The sequence below is a fragment of the Calypte anna genome, chromosome 3 (assembly GCF_003957555.1).
Source record: "Calypte anna isolate BGI_N300 chromosome 3, bCalAnn1_v1.p, whole genome shotgun sequence".
Classification (NCBI taxonomy): Eukaryota; Metazoa; Chordata; class Aves; order Apodiformes; family Trochilidae; genus Calypte; species Calypte anna.
Genome location: NC_044246.1, coordinates 89,504,177 through 89,531,184, shown reverse-complemented (window position 1 = coordinate 89,531,184; position 27,008 = coordinate 89,504,177). Strand labels below are relative to the sequence as shown.

At 41.2% G+C, this 27,008-nt stretch overlaps 1 protein-coding gene across 2 annotated transcripts; it reads left to right on the top strand.

The window, feature by feature from the left end:
• Positions 1–7,974: 7,974 nt before the first annotated feature.
• PTP4A1 (protein tyrosine phosphatase 4A1) lies at positions 7,975–22,480 on the top strand. 2 transcript variants are annotated; one of them, XM_030447164.1, is made up of 6 exons: positions 7,975–8,259; positions 15,627–16,179; positions 17,723–17,815; positions 18,160–18,290; positions 19,902–19,976; positions 20,870–22,480. In XM_030447164.1, the coding sequence occupies exons 2-6, from the start codon at positions 16,075–16,077 to the stop codon at positions 20,985–20,987; spliced, it is 522 nt and encodes a 173-aa protein (XP_030303024.1). In that variant the 5' UTR covers positions 7,975–8,259; positions 15,627–16,074; the 3' UTR covers positions 20,988–22,480. The 2 variants fall into 2 exon arrangements, with proteins under 2 accessions (XP_030303024.1, XP_030303025.1); XM_030447165.1 differs by having other exon boundaries at positions 8,022–8,259; positions 15,630–16,179.
• The last annotated feature ends 4,528 nt before the right edge of the window (positions 22,481–27,008 follow it).

Below are 27,008 nucleotides of genomic sequence, written 5' to 3'. Positions count from 1 at the left end.
ATACCATATTTGGGACAGGAAAATGGACTGGGGGAACCCCCGAGGCTCTTAGCTAGTTTCCTTTTTCTCTAACCTCTCTCCTTCAAAAGGAATCAGACTGGTTTTAATCTTAGCAAAAGCAGATTTTTTTTCCCTGTCTTAAAGATTACAAGTTCATTTGAAATACAAGAAATTTAGATTCAACTGCATAATTTGAAGTATGGGCATATGTTATTCGGGCTTGCAAGTACCTGGCATTTTAACTTGATAAAACATTTTAACTAAATAAAATATCACTGTTTAACTTCAGGAATTAATTAAGACAATGTATTTAAATACTGCAAAAGAAAGGTAGAAAATCACATCCTGTGGAATGGTAGATGCACTTTGTCAACTGACTGAATATATTTATCAATAGTCATATGTAATTGTGCTGTAATTTTCTCTGTTTTCACAAGTTAAGTGGATTAAGGTCTATTTAGTACATAGCACAACTCAAATAAAACATCAGGCAGAGTATGGGAAGAGATACTGATGACTCAGAAGATACGTTTTCCTCTGACTCAGAACTAAACCAAACACCTGGCATGGCTCTAGGGAATGATGGGGTAATTTTTTTCAGATCAGTGATACACTAAAGCCATAGGTAAGGAAAGTCCATGTCACTCTAGATTTGCAAGACTGAGAGTATTAGGTTTTGCATGACACCTGGCCCCACATATAAATTCTGCAGTTTCAGTAGAACACCTGAGAGAGAGAGAGCTGAGACTGTTCAGCCTGGAGAAAAGAAGGCTAGTGTAAGAGAGGATGCTGAACAGGTAATGAGTGACTGACAGCTGCAGTAAAGAATAAGGAATAAAGTGAAGTCTGAGAACTTTTCTACAGAGATTTTTATGAAGTCTTTTAACCCATACAGACCTGAAATACTGAAGGCTAATGGTACTGTTTAAAAAAACTCCGCATTCCTACAATCTGAACATGCTAAACAAAGAAATAGCTGCTTGGCCCTGGCTGCAGCACTAATAGAACAAGGCAATAAAATCTGTGGTTATTATTTTAGACCTTGGGCTGGAAGGATTCTTAAAAATCATCTAGTTCCAAACCTCTGCCATCGGCAGGAACACTTTTCACAAGACCAGGTTGCTCAAGGCCCCATCCAAACTGGCACTGAACATGCTCTTGTAATTGACATTAAAATGTCAAAGGTATTATTATTAAAGTATCAGTTTAGCACTTTTCATGGGTGGCATTGTTGAACAACAGTAACAAAAAAATCAGAATGAGGTTTCAATTCTGTAACAGCAGCTATATATAATCTTTACACCACATTTCCTACATTCATATTCATAGCAAAAATGGGAAGTACTATTAGCACCAAAGGCTCTGTTCGTCCCTATGGCTAGGCTCTAATTCACCCCTTAACATGTCCTGAGAAAACATTCCCAGGCTATCAGTTCAAACAGCCTGCTGAGATAAATGCTTTAATATATTCAGAATGTCAGGCAATTGAACTGTTCCAAAAACAGTGTTTGGAGAAAATCTAACTTAAATAAAATTTTAAAAAGGCTCAAACTTCCTAAAATTTAGGTTTTATCTGCTTCAACAGAAATAAATAAGCAGACGTTGTAAATGTGCATAACAGAAAATTTACTTGTGAACTATACTGCACAAATTTTAAAATATCTGTCTTTAGTATTACTCCTGTAATACTCAAATCACCATCTACTTGCACTGTATGTTGCTGAAGTGCTACTTATGAATGTTAGACCTGCCAAATTGGCAATTTCAGCATGTCTCTAAAAGATCATGACTTCTTCAATCACTAAAAAAATCCTTCTTTAACAAACTTCCTAGGTTTTACCATATTGCCACACTTTCTTTACCAACAGTAAGTTGTTGGTTTCCAACAGTAAGACAGGTCTTAAGGACAGCTGCTTCTGGGGCTTCTAAAGAGAAATAAGCAGCTGAGTAGCTCCCCTGTAATCCTGGAGGGAAAAGTTAGTGACCTGCTGAGCCACTTGGATCCTCGCAAGGCTATGGGACCAGACGGGATCCTTCCAGGGTGATGAGGGAGCTGGCAGAAGAGCTCACCAAGCCATTTACCAACAGTCCTGGCTCATGGGGAGGTCCCAAATGATTGGAAGTTGGCGAATGTCACACCAATCCACAAAAACAGACAAAAGGAGGACACAGGAAACTACAGGCCTGTCAGCCTGACCTCAGTGCCTGGCAGGGTTATGGAGCAGATCCAATCACACAGCACCTACAGGATGGACAGGGGATCAGACCCAGCCAGCACGGGGTTAGGAAGGGCAGGTCCTGTCTGACCAACCTGATCTCCTTTTATGACCCACCTGGGGGATGAGGGGAAGGCTGCGGATGGAGTCTACCTGGACTTCAGCAAGGCCTTTGACACCGTCTCCCATAGGATTCTCCTGAATGCTGTCCCTGAAAAATCTGTCAGCCCAGGGCTCAGACAGGAGCACTCTGTGCTGGGTTAGGAACTGCTGGAGGCCCCCAGAAAGTGGTGCTGAACGGTGCTGATCCAATTGGCGGCCGCTTACCAGTGGTGTCCCCCAGGGATCAGTGCTGGGCCCGGTTCTGTTTAATATCTTCACTGATTATTTAGATGAGGGGATTGAGTCCACAATTAGCAAATTCGTAGACAACACTAAGTTGGGGGGAGTGTGGATCAGCTGGAAGGCAGAAGGGCTCTGCAGAGGGACCTGGACAGACTGGAGAGTTGGGCTGATTCCAACGGGATGAGGTTCAACAAGGCCAAGTGCCGGGTCCTGCACTTTGGCCACAACAACCTCATGGGGAGCTCCAGGCTGGGCACAGAGTGGCTGAGAGCAGCCAGGCAGAAAGAGACCTGGGAGTCTGGATTGACAGGAAGCTGAACATGAGCCAGCAGTGTGCCCAGGTGGCCAAGAAAGCCAATGGCATCCCAGCCTGTATCAGGAACAGTGTGGCCAGCAGGTCCAGGGAAGGGATTCTTCCCCTGTACTCAGTGCTGGTGAGGCCACATCTTGAGTCCTGTGTCCAGTTCTGGGCCCCTCAGTTCAGGAAGGAGATTGAGGTCCTGGAGCAGGTCCAGAGGAGGGCAACCAGGCTGGTGAAGGGACTCGAGCACAAGTCCTGTGAGGTCAGGCTGAGGGAGCTGGGGGTGTTCAGTCTGGAGGAGGCTCAGGGGAGACCTCATCACCCTCTACAACTCCCTGAAAGGAGGGTGTAGCCAGGAGGGGGTCGGTCTCTTCTCCCAGGAAGCTACCAGTAGGGGCATGGCCTGAAGCTCTGCCAGGGGAGATTTAGGTTAGATATTAGGAAAAAATTCTTTACTAGAGTGGGTGATCAGGCATTGGAATGGGCTGCCCAGGGAGGTGGTAGATTCTCCAACCCTGGACGTTTTTAAGAATTGACTGGATGTGGCACTCAGTGCCATGGTCTGGTAACCACGCTGGTAGTGGATGAAGAGTTAGACTTGATGATCTCAGAGATCCTTTCCAACCCAGATGATTCTGTGATTCTGTAACATGTATACACAAGATCTATCCCAAGATCACAATACCAGAAATCTTTAGCATACTACACCTTGTATCTAAACTGCCCATTTTCAGTAATGGTCAAAAAGGCCTGTGCTTAACGCTTATAATGGATTCACAGTATTTTGTATAAATATACAGACAAGGAAACCAAGCAAATATGGAGAGTCCACTGTAAGGTCTTTCAGCTTTTACAGTGTGCTGGAGCAACATGCAAGTTTCCTATAATTAGCTTAATTCTTCATTACTCAACAACTTCTTTCCACTCATAACCAGAAATATATCAAATACATCCCAAGGACAGCACAGATACTTCCATAGAAGAAAGCTTCCTGCCTCCAGCTTAGAGGTCTGTTCCTCCATCATATGGGCTGAGAGAGTTGGGGTTGCTTAGCCTGGAGAAGGCCCCAGAGAGAGCTCAGAGAAGCCTTCCAGTACCTGAAGGGGCTACAGGAAAGTTGGAGAGGGACTTTTCATAAGTGAAGGGGATCAGGGGTAATGGTTTTACACTGGAAAAGGATAGATTTAGCTTAGACATTAGGAAGAAATTTTTTCTTGTGAGGGTGCTGAAACACTGGCACAAGTTGCCCATGGAGGCTGTGGCTGCCCCCTCCCTGGAAGTATTCAAGGCCAGGGTGGATGGAGTTTTGAGCAACCTGGTCAAGTGGGAAGTGACCCTGCCCACGCAAGGGGATTGGAACTAGTTGGTCAATTTTACTATTACCACAGAACTGCTCTGCGAATTCATACTGACTTGTCAGTTCATTATCGCCCTGGATTCTTTTTTAAGAGTAGCAGAAGCTTTCTTAAAAACTTTGAATTCTTGCCTGTGTTCCTGATTGTAGCTGAATGACTTTGTGTGTCTGCACTAAGACACATTTTTGAGTGAACACATTACTAAGCAATCCAGATTACTCTGCATAACTACTTCAACATTATTGTTGCTATTAATCATTCTTTACATCAGTCACACTTGCTTTTTTCAGTAATCTTTGATTATACTCCTTTGATAAGTGTTTGAAAACATGAACATTTAGTTTTACAGCTATGCAGTTACTTTTATGCCAATCTTGTAATCTTATCAAAGCATTAAGTTAGATTTCTTTACAATAACTATTTTCCCTAGAACTACATTGATTTGCATTAATTATGTTCTTATTCTTTAGTTCTTCTTTTGTTGTTGTTTTAATCAGCTTAGTCATGTATGAGTTCTCTATTAGATGACAATTTTAACCCAGTCATGGTCAACTTAGTTCACATTGTTAAACATCACACAGGCATAAATATGGCCTTCAGAAATTTCCCAACAGAAAGCTACAGTCAGTATCAGCAAATTAAAGATCTAACCAACAAACCCATAAATTTAATTCTGAACAGATAGACTAATAATGGAGATGACATCAGTATCCATATAAAATTCCCCAGTTGTCACTAAAACTTAAAACAGGACTAGTCCACATAGACACAGTCAAACTACAGTGAAATCATATCCAACCTATACAGAACCAAATTCAGATTCTGATATTTCTTTCCAGTATAGAACTGAGATTGTCTTGCCATCATGTATGATACAAAAGACCCACATAAATGTTAGGTACAACTGACTTCTGTCTAGAAGGACTAAGGAAGTTAAGTGTCTGAAAAGACAAGCACCACATTAAGAATCAGTATTTTTATTTAGTCTTTGAGTAATATTTATATTAGCTGATACATAAAGATACATGTTTCAAACATAAAAGTTAAACTTTAAACTTTCATGAATTCCACAGAAGCTGCATTCTGAAACCAGAACACATGTACTAGCAAGAAATTAATACAAACCACTTCAAAGTGATGCATGGAGACTGTGTGACTGCATGTTGAAGACTACTTCCTGTTCTGGCCTCTCTGGTTAAAAAATAATAAAATGGACTTTTTGTAAGTACAAGAAGGTTGACAAAGATTATCAGAAGTAAAATATTGCTTCCTAATTATATTAAGATTCCCCTTCTTGACAAAAATAACTAAAAAAGCATATGCAGTATATGCACTTTTACATGAATAAAGTGGAGAATTTTTTCACTTGCACTTTAAAGAATAAGACAACATCAAATTATCAGATTTTAAAATGGCAGGTTTTATAAAAAAGAAAGTAATCATAAGGTATGACAATTTTGACTTTTGAAACTTGGGTATTTTTAAAATTGACTGCTTCAATGCACAACTTCCTATTAAAACTTAAAAATATTGATAATAGTCAACTAGGTAAGGGATGGACATTCAGACACTCAAACTTTTGTCTTATTATAGCCTCTAACCATAAGAGTTGTAGTCATCTTCGTAATGCCACAACAATGGTGATGATTACATATTTACTTCTCAAACTGGTGAGTGTCTTCAGAAGTCACGCCACACATTTCTCTCTTTACAAGCATTTCTTTCTTACTTAAAAGGTCTTCCGGAGTTTTATGTCTTTCTGTTATTTTTTTCTCTCCTCAAAATAGTTTTTAGACTGCACAAAATTCTTAGGGCATACAATTCCAAAGAAGCAGTCAGTGACTCTTATTTTTAGTGTAAACTACTGTGCTACAGTATTGAAAGGATGTTGCAGCAGAAAGTAATTTGATCCTAAAATCCTAATCAGTTTAACGTGCAATGGAACAGTAAACAAAAGCTTGCATTGTTGGAGACAAAAAAACCCAAAACAGACAAAAAATCCTAACCAGTACCGTGGATTAAAGCAGGTAAAGAGTTGTTCAATCTGTCTCACAACTCTATCCAGAACAAATTCCTCAAGCTTAACTAATGAGAGAAGCTGTGTGTTGACTTTTTTCTTTTTCCCCAAACCTCCTTGATATTGTAACCACCAACAAATAAACAGTATTCCGAGCAGCCATTAACCCTGGGATCATATTCTTACAGGATTCTGAGCACACTGTCAAGAAGTTTTACATGGGGAAGTGGAAACAGCTGCAATGTTCACCAGACATATAACCTTAGTCAATGAGTAAATACAAAACACAAATGTAAATAAATACAGCCCAGATATATGTATAGCTCATAACAGCTGTGTATATTATGCTAGAAGATATTTTGTGGTCAGAAATTAGTTTATGCCTACCTGAAGCCAGGTGGAGTGAAAAAGTAATACAAAGAAACACATCTCACAAGTCAGCTACCATGAAAACCTCCTCTGTACAAATCATGGTTTCTGAAGGGCAAAAAAATTGGGCAAAACCACAAACCAGCCAATTGTACCTTTGTACAAGCCAATACAAACTGCTTAGTCTCAGCATGGAGCTGTTTATTTTTTATATCAAAACCAACTTCTGCAGATTCTTGTAACCTGTAGAGTAACAATAACGTAACATGAAGAAGGAAGGCTTGACTAGTTAAATATAACTAGAACAGTACCGGAGCAACTGAAGCTAAAAATAGCCAGTTATTTCATAAAGCTAACGCTGACCCACATAAAGGTGTTTTCCAGATAGACGGTGTCCAGCTGGGGACTGACTCCCATGTCTGTGTCGTGACACACGGCAGTGACACCACCGGTGACTCCCACTGCCGGGTTTAACTCAGGAGATGTCTGCCTTTCTGCAGCGCCTGTATCTCGGGAGAGGCTTTCCTAGAAGCGAGAGAGAGAGAGCACAAGGCTGGGAGAGTCTATCTTGTTGCCCACGCCACTTCTGGCCTACTGGGCCGATCGCCCATCTGTAAAACCAAAAATCATTTTATCTCGACTTAACAGTACAGAATAATCTGCAGACAAAATGCGCTAAGAGCTTCCTATTAGCATTAAACTTGCAGAAGAGGTTTTGCAGCCTGAGAGCGAAGCGGCTCAGGGATTACATGGCGTTCAAAGCCGCTGCTATGCCACCACCCTTCAACTTCGTGCTCCCCTTCCGAGGCCGCAGGACAGCACTACGCCTCACCGCGTCTCTCCCGCCTCGCCTCACCCCACCGCCCCGCACGATGCCCGCCCCCCGCAGCCCCCGTGCTGCCCTTGCCACCTTCCTTCACCTCAGCCCCAATGGGCGCCTTGGCCTCAGCACCCCCCTGCCCCGGGAAGAGGTGAGGCAGCCGGGCGCCACCCGGCAACCCCATAACGGGGGCAGGGGGAAGAGTCTAGAACTCCTCGCCCCGGGGGAGCCTCAAGCCGCGCCAGACTCTTCCCGAAGAAGTCGCCGGCAAAGGCGAGCGGGGGATGGGGCTCCCGCGCAGGGTGGCACCGGCTCAGCCCCTGGAGGCGATCCCTGCGGCCGCCCTCGCGTCCCGCTCTGCCCCCGCCGCTCCGCGCCCCACCCCGACCCCGCCGCCACCCGCTCCATTCACTAACCGGTTCTCACCGGCTGCCTCCGCCTCTCGGCTCCCGCCCGCCTCCACCCAGCCTGCCGGCTCCACGCCCCGCGGCGCTCCTGCTCCCGCCTTGGACGCGCTGGCGGCGCTGCTGATTGGTCGGGCGCGACGCTCGTTGCTGACGCGTTAGAGCGAGGGGCGGGCCCTGGGGCGCTTCTGCGGGAGGCGGTGCCGAGTGTCCCTGCTGGTGCATCCGCGTCCGTTCCGCGCCAGCCTGCAGAGCCGCCCGCTGCCGCAGCTGTATGGTCCAGCACCGCTCCGCCGCCGAACCCCCTCCGGCAGCTCCACGGCCTCCAGCGCCTCCGCCTCCTCCTGATTCTGCTCCTCCTGCCCCCGGCGGTGGCGCCTGCACCCCGGCTGTATGATCAGGCTACAGTCTTCAATGAGTAACCATATTCCTGTGAGTGCCGTCCGCCCGCGCTCCCCGCCCGCCTCCCTCGGACCCTTGCCCTTTCGGGAGTCAGCCCCGCGGCTTGCCCGCCTGTGTCCGACTCCCGCGCCTCTTGCCCCCTCCATCCTTCCCCCCCGCCCCGTCTCCTCCATGTTGTCTCTTTGTTCTGTCGCCCGGGCCACGCCGGCTCCGGGCGGCTTCTCGCACTGCCGGACTGCAGCCTTTCTAAGGCCGGCCGAGGGAGAGCTGAGCTGAGCTATCCCGGCTACTGTGCGGCTCGGCCTTCCTCCCATCCCCGGTGTCCCTCTCCTCCTGCTCCCGCCTGCCGGTGCCCCTTTCCCCTTTTCTGACGGGAGAGAGGGACGGGGCGACCTCCGCGGCTCCGGAGAGGCCCGGCCCGGGCACAAAGCTGCTTTGTGAGCCTGGCTGCCGCCGGCCCCGCCCGCCGGCCCGGCCTCCCCCCACCGGTGTCTGTGTGTCGGGGCGGGCCGGTAGCCGGGAAGGGCAGCGGCCCTACAGTCGGGGCTCCCGCGACCCGGGGCCGTGTCCGGCCGGAGGCGGCTTGGGCCTGGAGCCCCCTGCCGGGGGGAGGCCGGGGCCGGGCGGCGGCTCCCGGGGACAAGATGGCTCCGCGTCGAGAGGCTGATCGAAGCGTGGTGCGAACCCGTGACTAACGCAGCTGGGGCGACGGCCCGGCCCGCGGGGCGCTGGCGCGGCCGGGACAGCGTCCCCTCGCTGGGAAGAGACGGGCGGGCTGGGAGCCCTGCGGCTGATGCGGCATTGTTGGCGGCCGGAGCCCGAGGCTTTCCGGGCAAGTCGTGGCTTGCCCGCTGGCGCTCAGCAGCCAGGCCGTGTGGCGGGAGCGCGGGCGGGCGGGCCGTGGCGGCCGGACGGCTGCAGGGCTGGTTCGGCCCGCGCTCCCCCTCGCTGTGGCCCCACGTGTGCGGCCGCCGCCAAGGCCGGGGCGAAGGCAGCCGAGCGGCTTCTTTGTTTCCGACGTGCTTGGGCGGGGAGTCGGAACCCGCAGCAAATCGTGGACGTGAAGCCTTTCCAAAATGAGCTTTATGCAGCGGAGGTGGGGTAGGTCTGAACTCACGTATGCAACCGGCCTTGTTCAGGCAGCTTCCTTGTTCGGTGCTTCCTCAGTGGGAGGAAAAGTCTGCAGAGAAGTCATTGAAGTACGCGTTGAGGTGGATTAACAGTCTGCCATTGGCCCTCAGAGGTTCACGAATATAATAAAATACCTTAGTTTTGGCCGCACCTGTTTTTAAGACCTTGCCATCTGTCTTTTCAAGGCAGACGTGTCCTTCTCGAGGGGGATCACAGTTCAGCACCAGAAATTTTTTCTTTCTTCATATAGTTGCTTTTTGTGTGTGTGTGTGTGTGTTTGTTGTTTTGGTTTTTTTTTTAGTTTTGTTGTAATTTTCCTCCAGTAATCTCAGTGTCTGTGTTGTCTAACAGCTGCTAGCACAGAGCAGTGTGTATTTAAGCACACACAATGCAAGGCTTGCTGATGGTAGTACACCCTCCAGAAGTAGAGAAGCAACAAAGACAAAGCATCATTAAAATCAAGTAACTATCTTATGGTTATAGTGAGTGCAGGATGAGTGGCAGTTCTGTGCAAGTCTTGGTTGCTCTCTGCTAGCCAGCTACACACATTTCAAATATTATGAGCTGACAAATGCAGTCTTTGTGGCACAAGGGTCCTGTCATTCTGGTATTTGATTCCTGCTGAAGACAACTTTCCAATATGTCTACCTTTATCTGCAGAGTCTTTCCAAGGCAGTGACTCAGAAGTATGAACCCTGTCTCCTTGCAATCTCATAAAACTGGCAAATCAAAAAGCCTGAAGATTACACTTAAATGTCAGCTTTTTATTATTCCATTGATGGAACAGCACAAGGTTTTGAATTTGCCTTACAGTAACAGAATAATTTTGGGGGAAACTGGAAGAGGCAATACAAGAAATTGCAGAGCCATGGGAGTAAATGTAGGAGTGAGGGGAAAAAAATGCGTGGCAGATGTAGCAGGAGCCAAGGGAGAAGGATGTCATTGTCTTACAGAAACAAAATGTGTCCATAAGGCAGTAAATAAATAGGAATGTAGCTTTATCTAATAACTTCTATCCTGTGAAACACTCTGTTCTGACAGAATACATGCCACGTAAGAATGCTGCATCAATTCCAGTGACTGTAAGTGATCGCTTTTTCTCATTAACCAGAACATGCAGATCAAGATATTACTGAATTCTAAACTAGTAGCAGATTGTCACCTGATACTTAAAAAATTGAAACTATCACATCAATACAAGAGATACCTCTGTATTAAAAATGTCCCTAACTCCTTACAGCTTTCTTCACAGCTGAAACTTCTTGTTTGACATGCATACTTATATTAGACTTTAAAATACATCAAGAACTGCCTTTGTATATGCTCAATTTCTCATGTTATTGATTAAAACATAATGGAATGGTTTTTGAGAAGGATGACAGGATTCATGTAGTTTGCTGTTAAAGTGACAGCGTTATTTTCAGGTTCCTTGCTTTCAGAAGCTCAGAGAAGATGCATTAGACAAGAGGGTGGAATGGTTTCCATGATGACCCATGATTCCCTCGTATCTGCTAAGGCTTTTTTGAATGGATTATTTTGTATTTTTTTTAAATAGTCCCAGCAGAATAGCTAGGAAGACAGTCATGCAGCTTCAGTTTCATCATCTCTGGAGGTTGCGTTGACTTGTTATACAGGAAGTTTTGAGATAATATTTTCTTCCCCCTAAACTGCATACTTGAACCACGAGAACATCCTTTCTTTACAGGGTATGTCATAACAAATTTATGATAAACCTTTGGACTTCCCTGCCTTGTGACGCACAAGTGTATTTTCTTAGGCCATGGGTTGCTTCCTCAGGTCCAAAATGGGGAGTGTTATCATTGTGGATATCATAGTACAGGCATTCACGTCCCTAGTAGATAGGAGGTGCATCTTATCAAGAATACCTGATGAAGGTGTGCCTCTACCTTGTGTAATGGCTCTCCCACTCTTTCTTGTCTGCCTTAGCAGCTTCTACCTAGGGCTTGAATAGCAAGAGAAAGCCAGGGGTATTTGTCCCTCTGTCCTTCAGTAACGTTTTGTTAGGTAGCAAGTTAGAACAATGAACTTTCTTGCAGGTGTTCTTAAACTGAAATGTAGGTTTTATTTCAGTTTTCTGGTTTTGATTCTTGGCTTCAGTAGGTGAGTGTCAGGTCTTGACTTCTGAGAATGTGATCACATATCGTTTATTCTAGGCATAAATGTTTCTGGTCTATGAGTAGGTGGACTGAGGAACTGTGAACATTCTGAAGGTAGTAGAATGAAGTGTCATGTAACACTAATCAAGTGCTTTTGTTTGCATGCTTCTTAAGATGCTGCTGAGTTGTGAACAAGAATGTTAATAGCATGGGATAACCTAACACCTTTCTGCTTTCCAGATATCAGTAACAATCTAATATATTGCTTCCATAAGCTGTTTTGGCAGACACAAGTCCTTGTTTCAAACCCAGAATTAACAGACACAGTGAAGGCAGATACACAAAGAAAAGCATGAATTAAAAATTATATTATCAAGGGGTCTTCTTCTGGTGTAAATTATTCTCTAACTTCTAGCAAAAGTGAATGCAGATGGTATAATCATGATTAACATAACTTTACCTTATATTGGACAGGATACCTTCTCCTAATGGGTCATCCAGGCATACTAACTGCAGTTTTGTTTTCCAAGTTTATTTTGATGGATCTAACAGTCTTAATGTGTTTTTAGGTTTCTGTTACTAATAGAAACTGCTGTTTCTGCTTCCAGAACTCTTTAGTGTTAATTTTCCTCAAGGAAAACTGCTTTAAGGAATTCATCTGCACATAGAATTTTCTTGCTAGCAGTGGTGAGAAGTGATGGCATTCACATCACAGGAGAAATGTGAGCTTTGCTCCTTTATGACATGGCAGCAATAGCTGCCAAGGCAAGCACTGAGACAGAAATACATGCTTGGTTAGGTCCTTAGCTGTGTGAATTAGTAAGGTGCTGATGTGTCTAATTGCTAACTGTTAAGTCAGTATAAAGGCAATCAATTAGTTTGTAGTCGTTAATTACACATAGAACTCAAACTTAATGTTGCATTCAACTTGCTTCAACTTGATCTAAGAATTTAAACTGTTTCTAGATGGGATGAACAATCTGCATTCAAATAGTAGGATTCATTACTTAACCAATGCTTTGCTGCCTGCCCTCCTTATGCCTGTGATAAGTTTATTTGGTAACAAATTGAATACTGCTAGCTGAATACTAAGGGCAGCCTTCTTCCAAGGCTGGATGAATCCTGATTATTTCTTACTTGCTACCTGCCTGGTATGGGGTCGTGTTAACAGTTTGCAATTATTCTGCATTATTTTCCCCAAGATTGAAAGGTCTTTTCTTTACCCTAGTGGCCCCACTCCTCTCTCCTCTTGCTTACTTGGATGCTTTTCTGTGTCTTTTTCTGACAGCCTTCACTCCCTCATCCTCTACCAGGGAAAAGGACTGGCTGTAATTCCTCTTAGCAGTCTTAAGAAGAGATAAACATGAGATCTGCTGTTGCATGCAAAAAGCAGCATAAGACCTTGTGCAGCTATATCTGCTTAAAGCTATAAGCTATGCTGTCCCTTTTTGCTGTTCTGTGTCTTAAACTAATTGAAAGTGACTTCAAATACTCTATCTCCAGTTCTTTTCTTTTGCTATTTTAGGTGATTCCTAGGTCTGGTCCTAGGAGTCTTTTTAATGCACACCTGCCTTCTAGGGCATGGCTGGTGTGTGAGATGAGGATTCTTGCAGTTCTTCTGAGTCTAAATTCCCTTAGTTCCTGGAGGATCGTTCTTACACCTTTTTAATACCAATTAAATTTATAGTTCTCAGTGTCCCCCAGGTTTTAACAAAAAAACCCTTGAAAGAATGTTTTGCAAGTAACTGGTAAACTTAATCCTACATTTTTTACAGAAATGGAGGCAGTAAAGTGCATGTGAAATCATCCCATTAGTTTGTTTCTGCTAAATTTTCTAATACTGCTTAAGAGGTTTTTGTTTCATTTTGCTTTTTAAGCCTTGCCTGTGGTGAAGTTGCACCCTTACCCAGGAATCTGTCTGCAAAGGGTGTGTAGAGTTGTTTGGTCTGCTTTTTCTAAACTTCCATGATGCAGCTCTACTCCTCTGCTGCAACCCAGTCTCTTTATAATTTTTATCTTCTCTGTTAATGAACTTCTATTCTCTAGACTTGGAACCGCCCAAAGCAGTGTCTGCAACCTGAAACATAGTCACAATTCTTAAAATTGTACTTCACTTTAGGAACCCTCCTGCTACTACACCTGCCTGACCTTTAGAGGTCCCTTCCAGCCCAAACTCTTCTATGATTCTATACTACTTTAAAAAACTCAAAAGTCCTTAGACTGTTGATCTGCTGTGACTTTTGCTTAGTACCAGATGTTGTTAGACTCACTGTACTCTTTCGCTTTATGTTTAGTGCCTGCAGTGGGGTCTTGGTCTGACATCAAATCCTAGATGGCAGTCAGGGACCATGATAAACTTGCACATAACTGTTTCTGCCTTCCCTTTGGTGAAGGTGCATTAAGACATTGGCTATTATTAGGACTTATTTTAAAGCTGTATTTAGGACCTGGTCTTCTGAATTTGCTTTCTGATGGTAGGGAAGCTTTTCAGCACAGGCTGCATCTTTCATGGGATTTTGAATGCAAAAAATGTGAGGAGAGCACTGAAATATATTGTCTCCTTTTCTCGTGTACACTTGTCCTGATTGCATACATGGAGGAGTTTAAAACAATTTGTAGTTTAAACCAAATCAGAACGTTGCTACAATGAAGTTAGAACTTGGGTTTGCTAAAAGCTAGACTTATGAAAGCAAGAACAAAGATTACTGTGACCCATTTGGAAAAAAACAAACAAAACAAAACAAACTCAACCCACCAAACAAACACTACCAAAACTCCTCATCTTTTCTCCTTTTGAAGAAGGCAGCTCTGTGATAGTAATTTTGTAACACTGTGTGCTCAGATAGAATATTTCTGCAGTGTCTTGGGCATATTTTTGTTTGGGCATGGAAATAGGTGGATCCCTTACAGTGTTTGGAGTTGACTGGTAAACATAAGTGATTTTTTCTGCTAAATAGTTGTAGGATCAGTGACTTTGCTCTATAGTACCTAAATATATTTAGTGACACTTGTCCAGCTTGTACTAATTTTCAGGAAACTAAACTTCTGTCTTTCCTTCTGTTCCCTAGGTGAGTATGGTCAGCAGCACTGGTTCTGTGGCTGAGCACAAAGCTAACTGCTCTGGTGTAGGGTTCCACAGTGCATAAAAACCATTTTTGGTTCATTTGGATAGCAACATCTTCATATGAATACACAACTTAGAGCAGTTCAGCAGTAGCTATTTCCTGGTTGTGCATCTTGCAGTAATTTTACAAGTAAAGCATAGAAAAATAGCACAGCAGTGAGCAGGAATAACCTGTTCAATAAGCTTGCCTGTGTATGTTTTTAGCCTAGTCTATTACCACTGTCTTGGTATATTAATGAGGTCGTGCTGTAAAAAGGCAATCATAGGCAAGTTAAAGTTGCTATGAGTCTTCAGCCTGTAGTGTATGAAGTGTTCTTAAATACAAATCTGTGTGCCATGAAAGTTTCAAAAGCTTGCATTGTTTAGTTAAGTGACAAAGATTTTGCATTTGCTTTCAGGGCCTCCTGTTTCAGATAGGTGGGTTCAGATGCTTCCCCTCACCCCTTCTGTTCTGTGGGTGACTTAATGATGGTTACATGCAAAGTCTTTAGCCTTTAGAACAATTGAGTCTGCATCTATATAGAGACTGATAGTTTTGTTTAAACACTAAAAACTTGTCTTTATGAGGGAGTACTTAAGAACAGTATAACTTCAGTAGCTGTTGTGTCTCTCAATTCAGAATGGAAAACTTAGGTGTATGTGTATCTTGGAAAAGCTATCCTTTATATAAATTCTAGAGTTCTTTAAATGTGTTCTCCTGATGCTATATTTATCACACTTGAGTTGTTATTTTACTACTTCTCAGATTTTGGTGTTGAAACAACCCTATATGGAAAACGTTATGATAAGTAAATGGTGGATTTTGTTTGTTTTTTGGTTGGGTTGGCTGGTTTTTGTTTTTTTTTTTAATTCTTGCTAAGAAAGGTAATGGGTTTTGAAACACAAACCTGTTTCTCAGATTAAAAAATAAAACTTGTAAAACTGCTTTGTTGATCTCCCTTTTTTTTTTTCATTTTATAATGATTGCTGTCTTTAATCTTGTTTCATCTGTGCTCATTATGCTTTTTTTCACTCTTTCTTTACAGCAGTTCTGTGGTGTTCTTGGTCACACATTTATGGAGTTTCTGAAGGGCAGTGGAGACTACTGCCAGGCACAGCACGACCTCTATGCAGACAAGTGAACTGTAGAAATTCATTACTACTCCACCAAGAAGCCCCCCTAAGAGTGGTTGACCAGGATAAGAAGTATTGAATTGAAATTGGCAGAGCATTTAACAACAGAATTCAGACCTGGATGGGGTAAACCTCAGTGCACTGCCTTTCTTTTGCCTCAGTATTACTGGATTGAAGAATTGCTGCTTCTTGTTAGGAGGTTCATTTCATTTCCCATTGCTCCCAACTTCATACTTCCAAGCACTGAGAATTTCACGTGGAGTATAGTGAAGTAGACTTCAGTTTCTCTACATCACTTCTGTATTAGAATTTTTTTTTCAATCCTTTCATAATCTTGTTGCATGTTTTAACTAAATCAACATGGCCCGAATGAACCGCCCAGCTCCTGTGGAAATCACCTACAAGAACATGAGATTCCTAATCACACACAATCCAACCAATGCAACCTTAAACAAATTCATAGAGGTAAGGCCAGGACAGAATTCTTAATGATGTATTTTTTTTAATGTCTGAACAGCATGCTATGTTAAGTGTTCTTCTTTACTAGTTGTTAATAGCTGTAGAAGGAGATGCTGAGACTCTTCATGTATGAATGTTTTTCAAATACTGATGCCATGCTTCAAAGACCTACAGACAAATCTATTCAGATATAATTTGGTCTCCACAAAAACATACTTTGGAAAGTGAAGCAAAGAAATAATAATATTGTCTACTAGATTGTACACTAAGTACATTGTTTGGGTCTGAAAATAGAAATTATCTGGCAGAGTTACCTGTAGAACAATAGAGAGATCTACTAGTGGTAGGAACTCACATTTAGATTAATCTAAAATATTGTAATGTTTTCTTACATCTATTGCATAGTGATTAAAAAGAGAATTCACTACATGTTGTGAATCAGACACTTAAGAGCAAATAATAGGACTGAAATATGCTTTTTAGTAGCTCATTGTTATAGTGTACCTCAAGAGAATTCTCAAGAGTGTCAGTGTCTGAGTTGACTGAAGGGTGTGGTGGAAGGCTTGCTCTGCATCCAGAGCTGCCTGCAGCAACTTCATGTGTTTTGGTACATGTTGAAATTGTTCACTGAACAAAGCCAGGTGGCTTAGCTGGTATTTGAATTTGTCATTTATCCTTGCATCTACTGTGTTAGAGCTATAAAGTGCACAGTTAAAAGTGTGTGCACAGATGCCAACAATAGATTCCTCTGAAGTTTTGTCCTGGTAAGGTCTGAGTTTGTAATGCGGTCCCTCTTAAGCAGCGTTTTAGATATATTGTATCTCAGTGTATTACACCTCTTTTGCATTCAGCGTGGAATAGTTTACAAGAAATATAGTAAGATAACATTTGCTTGCCTTTACACTCTCACAACTAGATAAAGTATGCTTAGGATATGCTTCAGTCAGTGTGAATGATGGGTTGTTGTGGGGAGACTGAAGAGTGGGGATTTTTTGTTTGGCTTTGTTTTTAAATAAGTGGAGGCTAATAGCAAATTAGTTACTTTTTGTTACCCTCTAGCTATGGTAACTCAGGAACTGCAAGAAGTTATTGTCCTATGCTCATAATTCTCATCAGTAAGAAGCATTATAAACCTGCTGTTTAAGTAGAGGGGGAGAGAACAGGGAGGATCTAAACATCATTCACAGTGCTTTTAGTAAAGTCTGTAGCTTAACAAACCAGGATTTCTGCTCCTTTAAAAGGGACAACCTTTTTGGAGTGGACTACTTACTTAATGTTTATCTAGATTTGATTTTTTAAAAAAAGAGGCTGATCCAGCACAACAAAACTTCAGAAATGTTTGCGCAAGAACTTAAATGTATCTGACATGAGCACACACAAGTTTTCAGTTCCTTCAGCTTTCCTAGTTCTAGGGTGGCAAGCATTTGTGCAAGTTTACTTACTGAAACTTTTGAAATTAATTATAAGCTAACCTATTAAGAAAATTAAATGTCAAGTAAAGTCAGTTTACTCGTAAAGCAGGCGGTGTTTTTTTTCCCCTATTCCACAGGAACTTAAGAAGTATGGTGTTACTACAGTGGTAAGAGTGTGTGAAGCTACTTACGAGACTGCTCCGGTGGAAAAAGAAGGCATTCAGGTTTTGGTAAGTAGCAAAAATGCAGAATTTATAACCAGCCCACCCCTTTACCTCCCCCCAAAAAAGGCTTCTTTTTATACTGCCATATTAACTCTGCAAATGTATTTCATCCACTGATAGGGGCAAAAGCTGTACAGACTATTATTTGCTCAATGAGAAGTAATTGAAAGAAATATATTCCTGATACCTAAAATCTTATACTAGTAGAAAAGTAGGGGGTTTGATTGGTTCCCTTAGCTGTTAGGTCTTTTATACGGTGTCCCCAACTTTTTTTTTTGTATGCAATGCAGCACACAAGCATAGAGTTCTATCTTTACATATTTGTTTATGTATGTCATGCTATATTCCAGGACTGGCCCTTTGATGACGGTGCTCCACCATCCAACCAGATTGTTGATGATTGGCTAAACCTCGTTAAAGTTAAATTTCGTGAAGAACCTGGTTGTTGCATTGCTGTACATTGTGTTGCTGGTCTTGGAAGGTGAGTAAAGTTTTAAAGATTTATTTAATTACTATCTCTGATCAAACTTACTAAGATTTAGTACAGAAATGAACTGGAAGCAAAATTGGTCACATACCCAGTATTGGAATAACTTCACACTTAAAAGTAATTCAGAGAACAGGAAGCTGGTATATGTGTATACTAGATATTACTGTCTTTTAATCAGTAGATTATGCTGTTACCACAGTTCTCACACAAAAACTGCTGAATAAAGTATATGTATGTGTTCTTGTACCAAGCGTGCTGATGAGTGTCCCATTTCTATTTTTTATCTTGCTAAGTTTTCCTTCTTTTCCTAATGGGCTGGTTGTTAGTGACTCACCTTTAATTTTACTCTTCAAACCTATTTTTGCAATATTGCCAATTTCCTTGTACCGAGCACATTATAACCATTAGCCACAAACAAGTAGGATGTTTTGGCACAACCAGACTGACTTTCATCCCTACTGGGAGACAAAAAGTGGGTTTTTTTGTTTTCTTTTTCAGTTTTTTTTTTTTTTTTTTTTTTTTTTGGGGGGTGTATGTGTGTTAGTTATGGGTAATGCTAAACATTCTCCCCTCAGTCCTTTTCTCTCTGGTGCCACCATATATAAATACAATCCCAGTAGCTGTGAGAACATGATGGTTTTGTTGCTGTTGTTCTGGACTACCCGAGAACTCAATCTGTTGAAAAAGCAGTTGCCATATTCTAGCGATGTGTTTCAATGTTTCCCATGTAAAATGGAGGTTTCTGGTTCTGCTGTCCATAAGCCTGGTTTATAACTGTGTTATGGCTCCCTGGGTAACAAAGTTGACTGTAGTGGTGAATGCTACCAAAACAAGTCCTCTTCAGCTGCTTAGAATGATGTGGTGTGGTGTTTTCTATCTCAATAGCAGTCAGATGACCAGTTGAGAAGATCATCTTAGCTTTCTATTATATAAGGCTTTTTTGAATTCCTAAATACATAAAATGCTAGTAAATGCACAAGTCTGTTGCTAGTGTGTGGCATAGGGTTTTGTCTTGAGTTTGTGGTGGTTTGGGGTTTTTTAGCTATAAATTGCTACTGTGATTGAGTTTGGTTGTGTCAAGCTTTTATAACTGAACTGTATTCTGTCAGATGACAAATACTGTGGCAAGCAGAGAAATCCTCAGAGGTGGGCAGCAGCCTGCAGATTGCTTCTGTTTCTAAAACCTGTGACGCTAGTTCTAGGACTTGTCCATTCTGGTCCCTCTTCTGATTTCTGCTTTGGGCTCCTGACTGCTTTTATGGATGCTTGTGGGGGGAAATAAACGCATTTGCAATTCTTACACAGAATCAGTTGGCTTAGAAACAAATAGATAAAGATGACTTGGATTTTATTCCTGCTGTCCTGTCTTACAACTAAAGTAAGATGAACAAATATAAGGTTGACCAGAGTTAACTTTTACCCTTTCCTTAATGAGGATAGGTAGCTCAAAACCAGGTGGTATGGTGGCAGAGTTAATGTAGAAATTCTGCTGGTCAGAAACATCAGACAGAAACAGAAGGATAGAAAAGAGAACAGAGGAAAGTAAACTTCATCTATATATGCACTGGCAAATGCTAAACTGGTATTTTTTTATTTCACCAGAGCTCCAGTCTTAGTTGCTCTTGCACTGATAGAATGTGGAATGAAATACGAAGATGCAGTGCAGTTCATAAGACAGTAAGTATAAAGCTAACATCTGTCTTGTTTACAAGATCCAACACACTGATATATCTGGGCACTATAGGAAACTCTGAATGCTCTTCTTGTCTCAATCTTATATAAAAAAAAAAGTTTAGTACATCTGAACTTTTTAACACACATACTGCATAGAGTCTTGGTGTTGTAGGATTTGGCCTGTGGTATGGGTATTTCCTGTTTTTGTAGAAATTGGTATCAGTAAGTAATAATTTAAGCAAGTTTAAAAAACAAAACAAACCCCTCCAAACAACAAAAAGCCAGCCTCCCTAACTTTCAGTTGTATCTGCATGGTTGTCTTTATTAATTGTACATGTGAAAGGCAGAATGCCTTTGAAATTGAGTTTCTGGTAGCTGGAGCCGATGCTCATTCACAGTTGTGGATACTTTCTTCTGAATTGGATCAAGGTGTGCTAAATCTAGTAGTCTACCAAAGGAAAATATTTCCTTGGATGTTTTTTTATAAATGTATGTAAGTTGAGTGAGAATGGTTTTACTTTCAGTGCATTAAGTTTGCAAGCTTCAACTATATTTAAAAGAAGCTCTAGGTTGTATAAAGAATACCAAACTACTTGCATAATGGTGAAGTCTTTAAAGAAATAAATTTACTCTGTAAAGATCTTCGTGTAAGGCCTTTAGCTTGTGTTCCACTGTCTAAAATGCTATGTACTCTTTCGAGCATGTAGTCCAATTAGGTATTAGTGAAAGGAAGCTACCATCCTCTTTCCTGGCTCTTTTAATTACCCTTACTTTGGTAAAAATCTTGACTAAATGGTGGGAGTTTTTAAGTTACTTGAAAGTATTTTTTTCTTGGTGATATTATTTCACTGGGCTGTAGATTTATAGTCTGTTTAAAATATTTTTCCTCCCTCTAGGAAGCGGCGGGGAGCTTTTAACAGCAAGCAACTTCTGTACTTGGAGAAATACCGCCCCAAGATGCGTCTGCGTTTTAAAGACTCCAATGGTCACCGAAATAATTGTTGTATTCAGTAAAGCTCAACAGCCTATAGTACTTCTTTGGGAATAAAGGGTGGAAACTACAGTTAAGCAGACTGCATGCCTAAGACATGAGTCTGATATTTTTTTAGTAGTAAAGGAAGCTTCCTTAGGAGTACTCAATAGGCTAAAGGCTTAGTAGAAATGCAACTTTTATGTTTAGATAAATATCAATCTGTTTGGAGACCCAGTAAATGTTTTTGCTGTACCCTGTTTCAAAGCTGTCTCCTTGTTCATTAATTACCAGTTTAAATACCCTTTAATCATGCTATTGAGTCTTACCCACCTAGTTTCAATTACTAAAAATTGGAGTACAAAAATGAATCAGTCTGTAGAGAGATTAGGTGCCAAAATACTCAGCATATCAGCTACATGTTCTTCCTTATAAATGAACATAGTTCTGATGACGTGAGAGCTATCAGCCTATCTGGACCTTACTATCTTTTTTTTTTCCTACAGTCAAATCAATATTGAAGAATATGGCCTCTAAGATAGTCTTGCCTGTTCACTGTATGTTTTGTCTCCCACAATCGCACTAGAATTATCAGGATTTGCACAGTCTGTCTTTTTAATACTATGAATTACAGCAACCTTTACCCCAGTGTCTGTACTTTTCTGTTACCTGAACCTCTCCATTTACAAATCATTACTCTCTGGTTACTCATGTAGAAAATCTTTTAAATTGTACAGAAGCACACAAGTCTTTAATGTCTCCAGACAAAAAGCCTTACAGTAAAATTAATGTTGGCACTTCATGTGCAACCTAACAGAGGGCCTGAAAAGGTTGGGAGGGGCTATTTAATATTTCTAGTAAAATGTTGCCTTTGTCTTGTGCAGGAAGTATAGAATATGCCCTTTACTTCAGTAAATATTTTTTTAAAATGTAGAAATGCTTTGTTATTGTAGCTAAAAATTCTTAATCAGAAAATTTCTGAAAAATCTTGTAGTTTCTTTTACTGTACCTATTGAAAGTTGTTTACCAACTATTGCTTTGTTGAAAGTGTGATTATTTTTTTTTCTTCTGTTTTTCCTCCTTGAGTTTCTGCTATGACTTGGGCAGACCTCTGTAATATTTTGTATGCCTTTCAAGCTGCGTAACTTAATATTTGGATACTTGATAATTTGTTTTATTATGTAATTGATAAAATGGTGATGTGTATTAATGTTAGTTTAACCATATATTTATACTGTCTTGGGAATGTGTGGTTATAGTTCTGTGGGAGAAATAATTTTGCCAGTGTTCACCAGCTTGTAAAATCTAGTGCGAGAGCTTAAACATCTAAATAAATACTGAAATGCACTTAAAAAGTTTGCTGAAACACTCACGACTTTCACTTCTTTTTGTGTACTTTGTCAGCAATCTTCAGGTGCCTAAATTCAGAATCTATTCAGGCATCCGTTTTCTTTTTTTTTAAATCTGGGCCTGAATGTCCCTTTTGCTGTAATGTTTGCTGATTGTTTTGCTCATAAATAAATGTGGACAAAAATTAGCAGAAAATATGGTATTTCTTTATATAGCTTACATGTGGTTTTCCTTGCCCAATACCAAAAAAGGTTACCAGGTGTGTTGTTGAAATTGTCTGTGCAACAGATGCAGACATGAGTATAACTATCAGAATGCTTGGAGAGTGCTTGGTGATAGCATTAGAATTTAATGACAAAGGATTACAGTAAAGTGCTACATTGTCAAGACTGAAGCTATAGAGAAACTATCCCCAAAATTGTATGAACTAAGACCTGTGCAAATTTTAGTTTTTGGGGAGCGGTGACCAAAATTCCTGAGGAAATGCTGTTGGAACAGCAGACATGCTGCTCTCACTGGTAATCCTAAACTCAAGCCCACACCTGCTTAAAATTAAGCTATGGTTAAACATATTTTGCCCTTCTGAACAGTGATGTGTGATGCAATGTACAACAGAACTTCCAGTGAGAGTTCTGAAGGACTGCTTTTGGAAAGCTACAGGTTCATTATAAAGAGCATGTTGAAATTGTGTCATTTGTAAAGGCTTGCAACAGTTCAGCTTAGTGTGTAAAATAAACTCTTAACTAGTACAGCTTTCCTTTGGAAGCTAAGCTTGGTTTTAAAAGTATTTTGATTAAAGGAATACAGCTTATTTTGGCTGTGGAAATAAGACCTTTTCTTTTGGAATTATGTCCAAAGTTGTCATTGTTCTGTTGTCAAGATAGAGTGGGCTTTTTTTGCAAACAAAATCTACAAAAATTCTGTAACTCAGGAATTCAGCAGACTGATACAAATGAAGGAATCATTAAGTGCTTTGACTTTTAGAGTCATCCAGCTGTTAACCTAGCACAGCTGAATACACTGCTAAACTCTGTCCCTTATAAACACCACATCTATACATCTTTTAAGTACCTCCAGGGATCAGACTCAATGGATTGTCTGTTCCAATGCTTGACAATGCTTTTGGTACAGACATATATCCTAATACACAGTCTGAACTTACTCCAGCACAACTTTCCTCTTGTCGTATCCCTTGTTACTCCAGAGAAGAGACTGACACACTTCACTGCAACTTTCTTTTAGGCTGCTGAATACAGATTACTATCCAAGTAGAGGTAAAAATACTAATTTGGTCATTCATGGAACTAGAGGACTATGTAAAATAACTAGCAGCAAAATGCCTGAGGATTTTTTACTTCTTTAAAGTTATTAGTGCAATTTCTGTACGTATATCAGAACATTTGCTATGTCTTCACAGGATTCACATGAATAGGGAAGACTGTGTTTAGATTCAGAGTCCTATTATGTGAGAGGGGCTTCGTTCTTTTAACTTTTTAAACATGAAGGCTGGGCCTGACTTTAGTAAAATCAGATGTTCTAAATTTCAGATTTCTAAAGAGGAAAAACTTTAATGTTTTTTAACCTTTCACGTCTTTAAACAAAGAGAAGATCAATTCAACTTCCGAACTATTCCCACAGTCTCTTTGTCTAACAACTCTGGTAGGTTTTAGGGACAAAAATGTTGACCATACTCGACGTGTGAAGAAAAGACAGCAGATGGAACTCCATAAAGCAAGCTAAATAAAGTTTAAAGTTACATGAATATGCAAATAAAGGGGAAGAAAAGCTTAAATGGAATTACTGTGGCTTAGGCTAAAGTCCCACATGGAAGACAGGCTCTACTGATAGATCTAATTTTAGCTGCTTAGAATGACTATGTAACTGGTTTATCCTTTCTTCAGAAGTTACATTGTGGCAGTACTTAATTGCATGATAGCACATTCTTGTGTGTTACACTGTTTTGTGCTGTGTAGCCAATGGCTTGGATGAGTTTAGTTTGTAAATGGTAGCAGCATTTATAGGAATCCTTAGCATGAGTTGAACAAGGTAACTAGGGGCAGAGGGAGAGCATGATCTTGAAATTACTGCCACAGATAACTGGCGGGTTCTCTGTACTGTTCTGTCACACAGTCCCTAAATAATGCTGAGGAAAGACAGTCAAGATCTTCTGTAACTGGCTATCCAAAATCAGGCATAAACTTCAATGTTGTTCTCTTAAATCTGAGTCTCAGAAGTTCTGAGCAGCCTGTTTCAACTGAAGTCTGTAAAAACTACTTAAATACATGTGAAATTATCTAACACTACGTAGTTCTGAACAATCCTGAAGCATTTCTGAGTACTCAAAGCTAGTTCATACTTCTGATGGTTAATCTCCCCGGTCTTCAGCTCTCTCATGCATAAAAATCTGTTTGCTGCAGTCCTCACATAAGGAGGACAGCTGTGGAGGTAAGCAATAATTTCTGAGATAATTAGACCCATCTGTAATACTGTAGAAGAACCAGTAGGAAAGTGTAATTCTGAATTGAGTACAGATTCTGGGTTAGACTTGAGGCCCCCTTTGGCCATAAGAAAAGTAAAGTGCTGCTCATTAGTGTCAGCATTGTTCATCCTTGCAAGTGAGGCAAGGCATGATTTCAATTCATTGATAATTATCTCAATAACAACACAGTTACTTATCTGTGGAAAACATCTTTGAGCGGGTTAAATACTGGTTAACTGGTCTGACAAGAAAGGATAAGGCCAGTGCCAGAAGATCAAGTTGCCTCCTTCAATTTCTGATTCAAATGAGAACTCTTTCAAACCATAGCTGAAGAAAGCCAGATACCACAATGCTTAGATACGTAGGAATGCTCTACACAGGAACTTAAATAGTAAAAGACATTCAGTTTTCATACTACGTGTAACCTGGGTCAGTGTAAGGAAATATAAATTAGTGTATGGAAAGGGTATTTTCTAGTGGGCTGGAGCCTTAATTCCACATTATTTTTGGAATAACAGCAGTAGCAGATGCTTATCCTTCAAATAAATTTGCACATGCTAGATCTGAAAAGCCATGAATGTTTCCTTATACTGAAAGTACAATCATACCTTTAAGCTTTATGTGCAAGGTTTTCTACATAAACACCCCCCCCCCATCTCTGTCCCAGGCAGGCTTCCCTACTCTCCATGATTTGGATTCTTCCTTCTTCCTAACAGACTGTTTCTTGTGGATTGCTATGGAGGATGGGTACCTGGCAAGAGCTATGTGCTGCCTTGGGTCTCTCAGGTGCTGCCTTGGGTCTCTGCACCATGTCTTTAGCCAGCCAGGATTAATTTGGCTAATAGGCTAGGCAGACACTTGGCTGTTTCCCATTTTAATCTCATCAGTCAGACAATTTTATGATATCAAATCATCTATCCTTATGGTAGAGCACATCCAATTTCCCCACATTTGTATTTAATCACAAACTTGTACTGAACTTCTTTTACTCCTCCCATTCTCAGACTTCATTCAGATTTCTGATCTCAGTCCTTTGCTGCATGAAGCTTGTTTCATACCTTGGAGAGTCTTGACCTCCCAAGATTTTTGTTTCCTTATTTTGTTTCTAATTTTCCTGTTCAGAAATTCTTGGAGATTTCTCTTTCACTTGTCTACTTGTCCTCAGAATTCCCTTCTGGACTTCCTTAATTGGTACCTAGTTTTCTTCACCGGAAGTAAAATAAAGACATACTATTCAATGGCATTTGATCTTTACATTTCTCTCTCAGTTAGTCTTCCAGCACCACCTAGTATTTATCCTACTTTAAACCTTGGTTTCAGTAAGTTCAATTAAATGGCAAGCCCTTCCCCCTTTTAAGTGTAAAAGGAGAAACTGGGGTTCCAAGCCAAGGCCAGGAAAGGAGTTAAAATTGTCATATATTATTGGCTTCAAGAAGTAGGATGCTTTTAAAGGATGTTTCCTAATTGTCCCACTTAGAGGCACAGAGTCATTTAAATGGGACAAAACACTGGGAGGTAATCTTGTCCAACACCACACTCAATGTAGGGCTAACTTCACAATTAGGTCAGGTTATTCAGGAGCCTCTCTAGTCAAGTGTTGATTATCTCCAAGGATGGAGATAGTAATGCAGCCTCTCCAGACCTCCATTCTAGGGTTTTACTTCCAGTGAATATTCTTCCCTTGGTAACAAGCCAGAATTTTCCTGGATGCCTGTTTCTCTCATTTTTTTCCACTGTAACCTCCAGGAGAATCTGTCTCTTCTTCTCTACATCTTCCTGCAAAGTAGCTGAGACAACAGTAAAATTCCCCCCTAAGTTTCACCTGAAGGGTGAAAAAACAGAGATCTCAGCATGCAACATGTTCCAAGACTCAAATCATCTTGGTGACCCTCCACCAGAGTTCACTCCAGTTTGTCGGTATTTTTCTTGTAGTGGAGAGTTTAAAACAGAATACAATCCTCCAGTTATGGTCTGGAATCACTTCCCTTGACTTGCTGCCTGCTCTCTTTCTGATGCAATCTTTCTATTCTATTTGTCCACCAGGTCCTTTATGTGAAAGTCCTTTCTTGCCAATTGACCTGAAGCCTTTACTACTGTATGGGCTGTTACCTCCCACATGCAGGTCTTAAAAACCTAAATGGTATCTATTGCTCTCCCTTCATCTACTGACACAATCATCTCATCATATGCTATCAGACTGATCAGACATAGCTTGACTTTGGTAAATTCAAGTCAG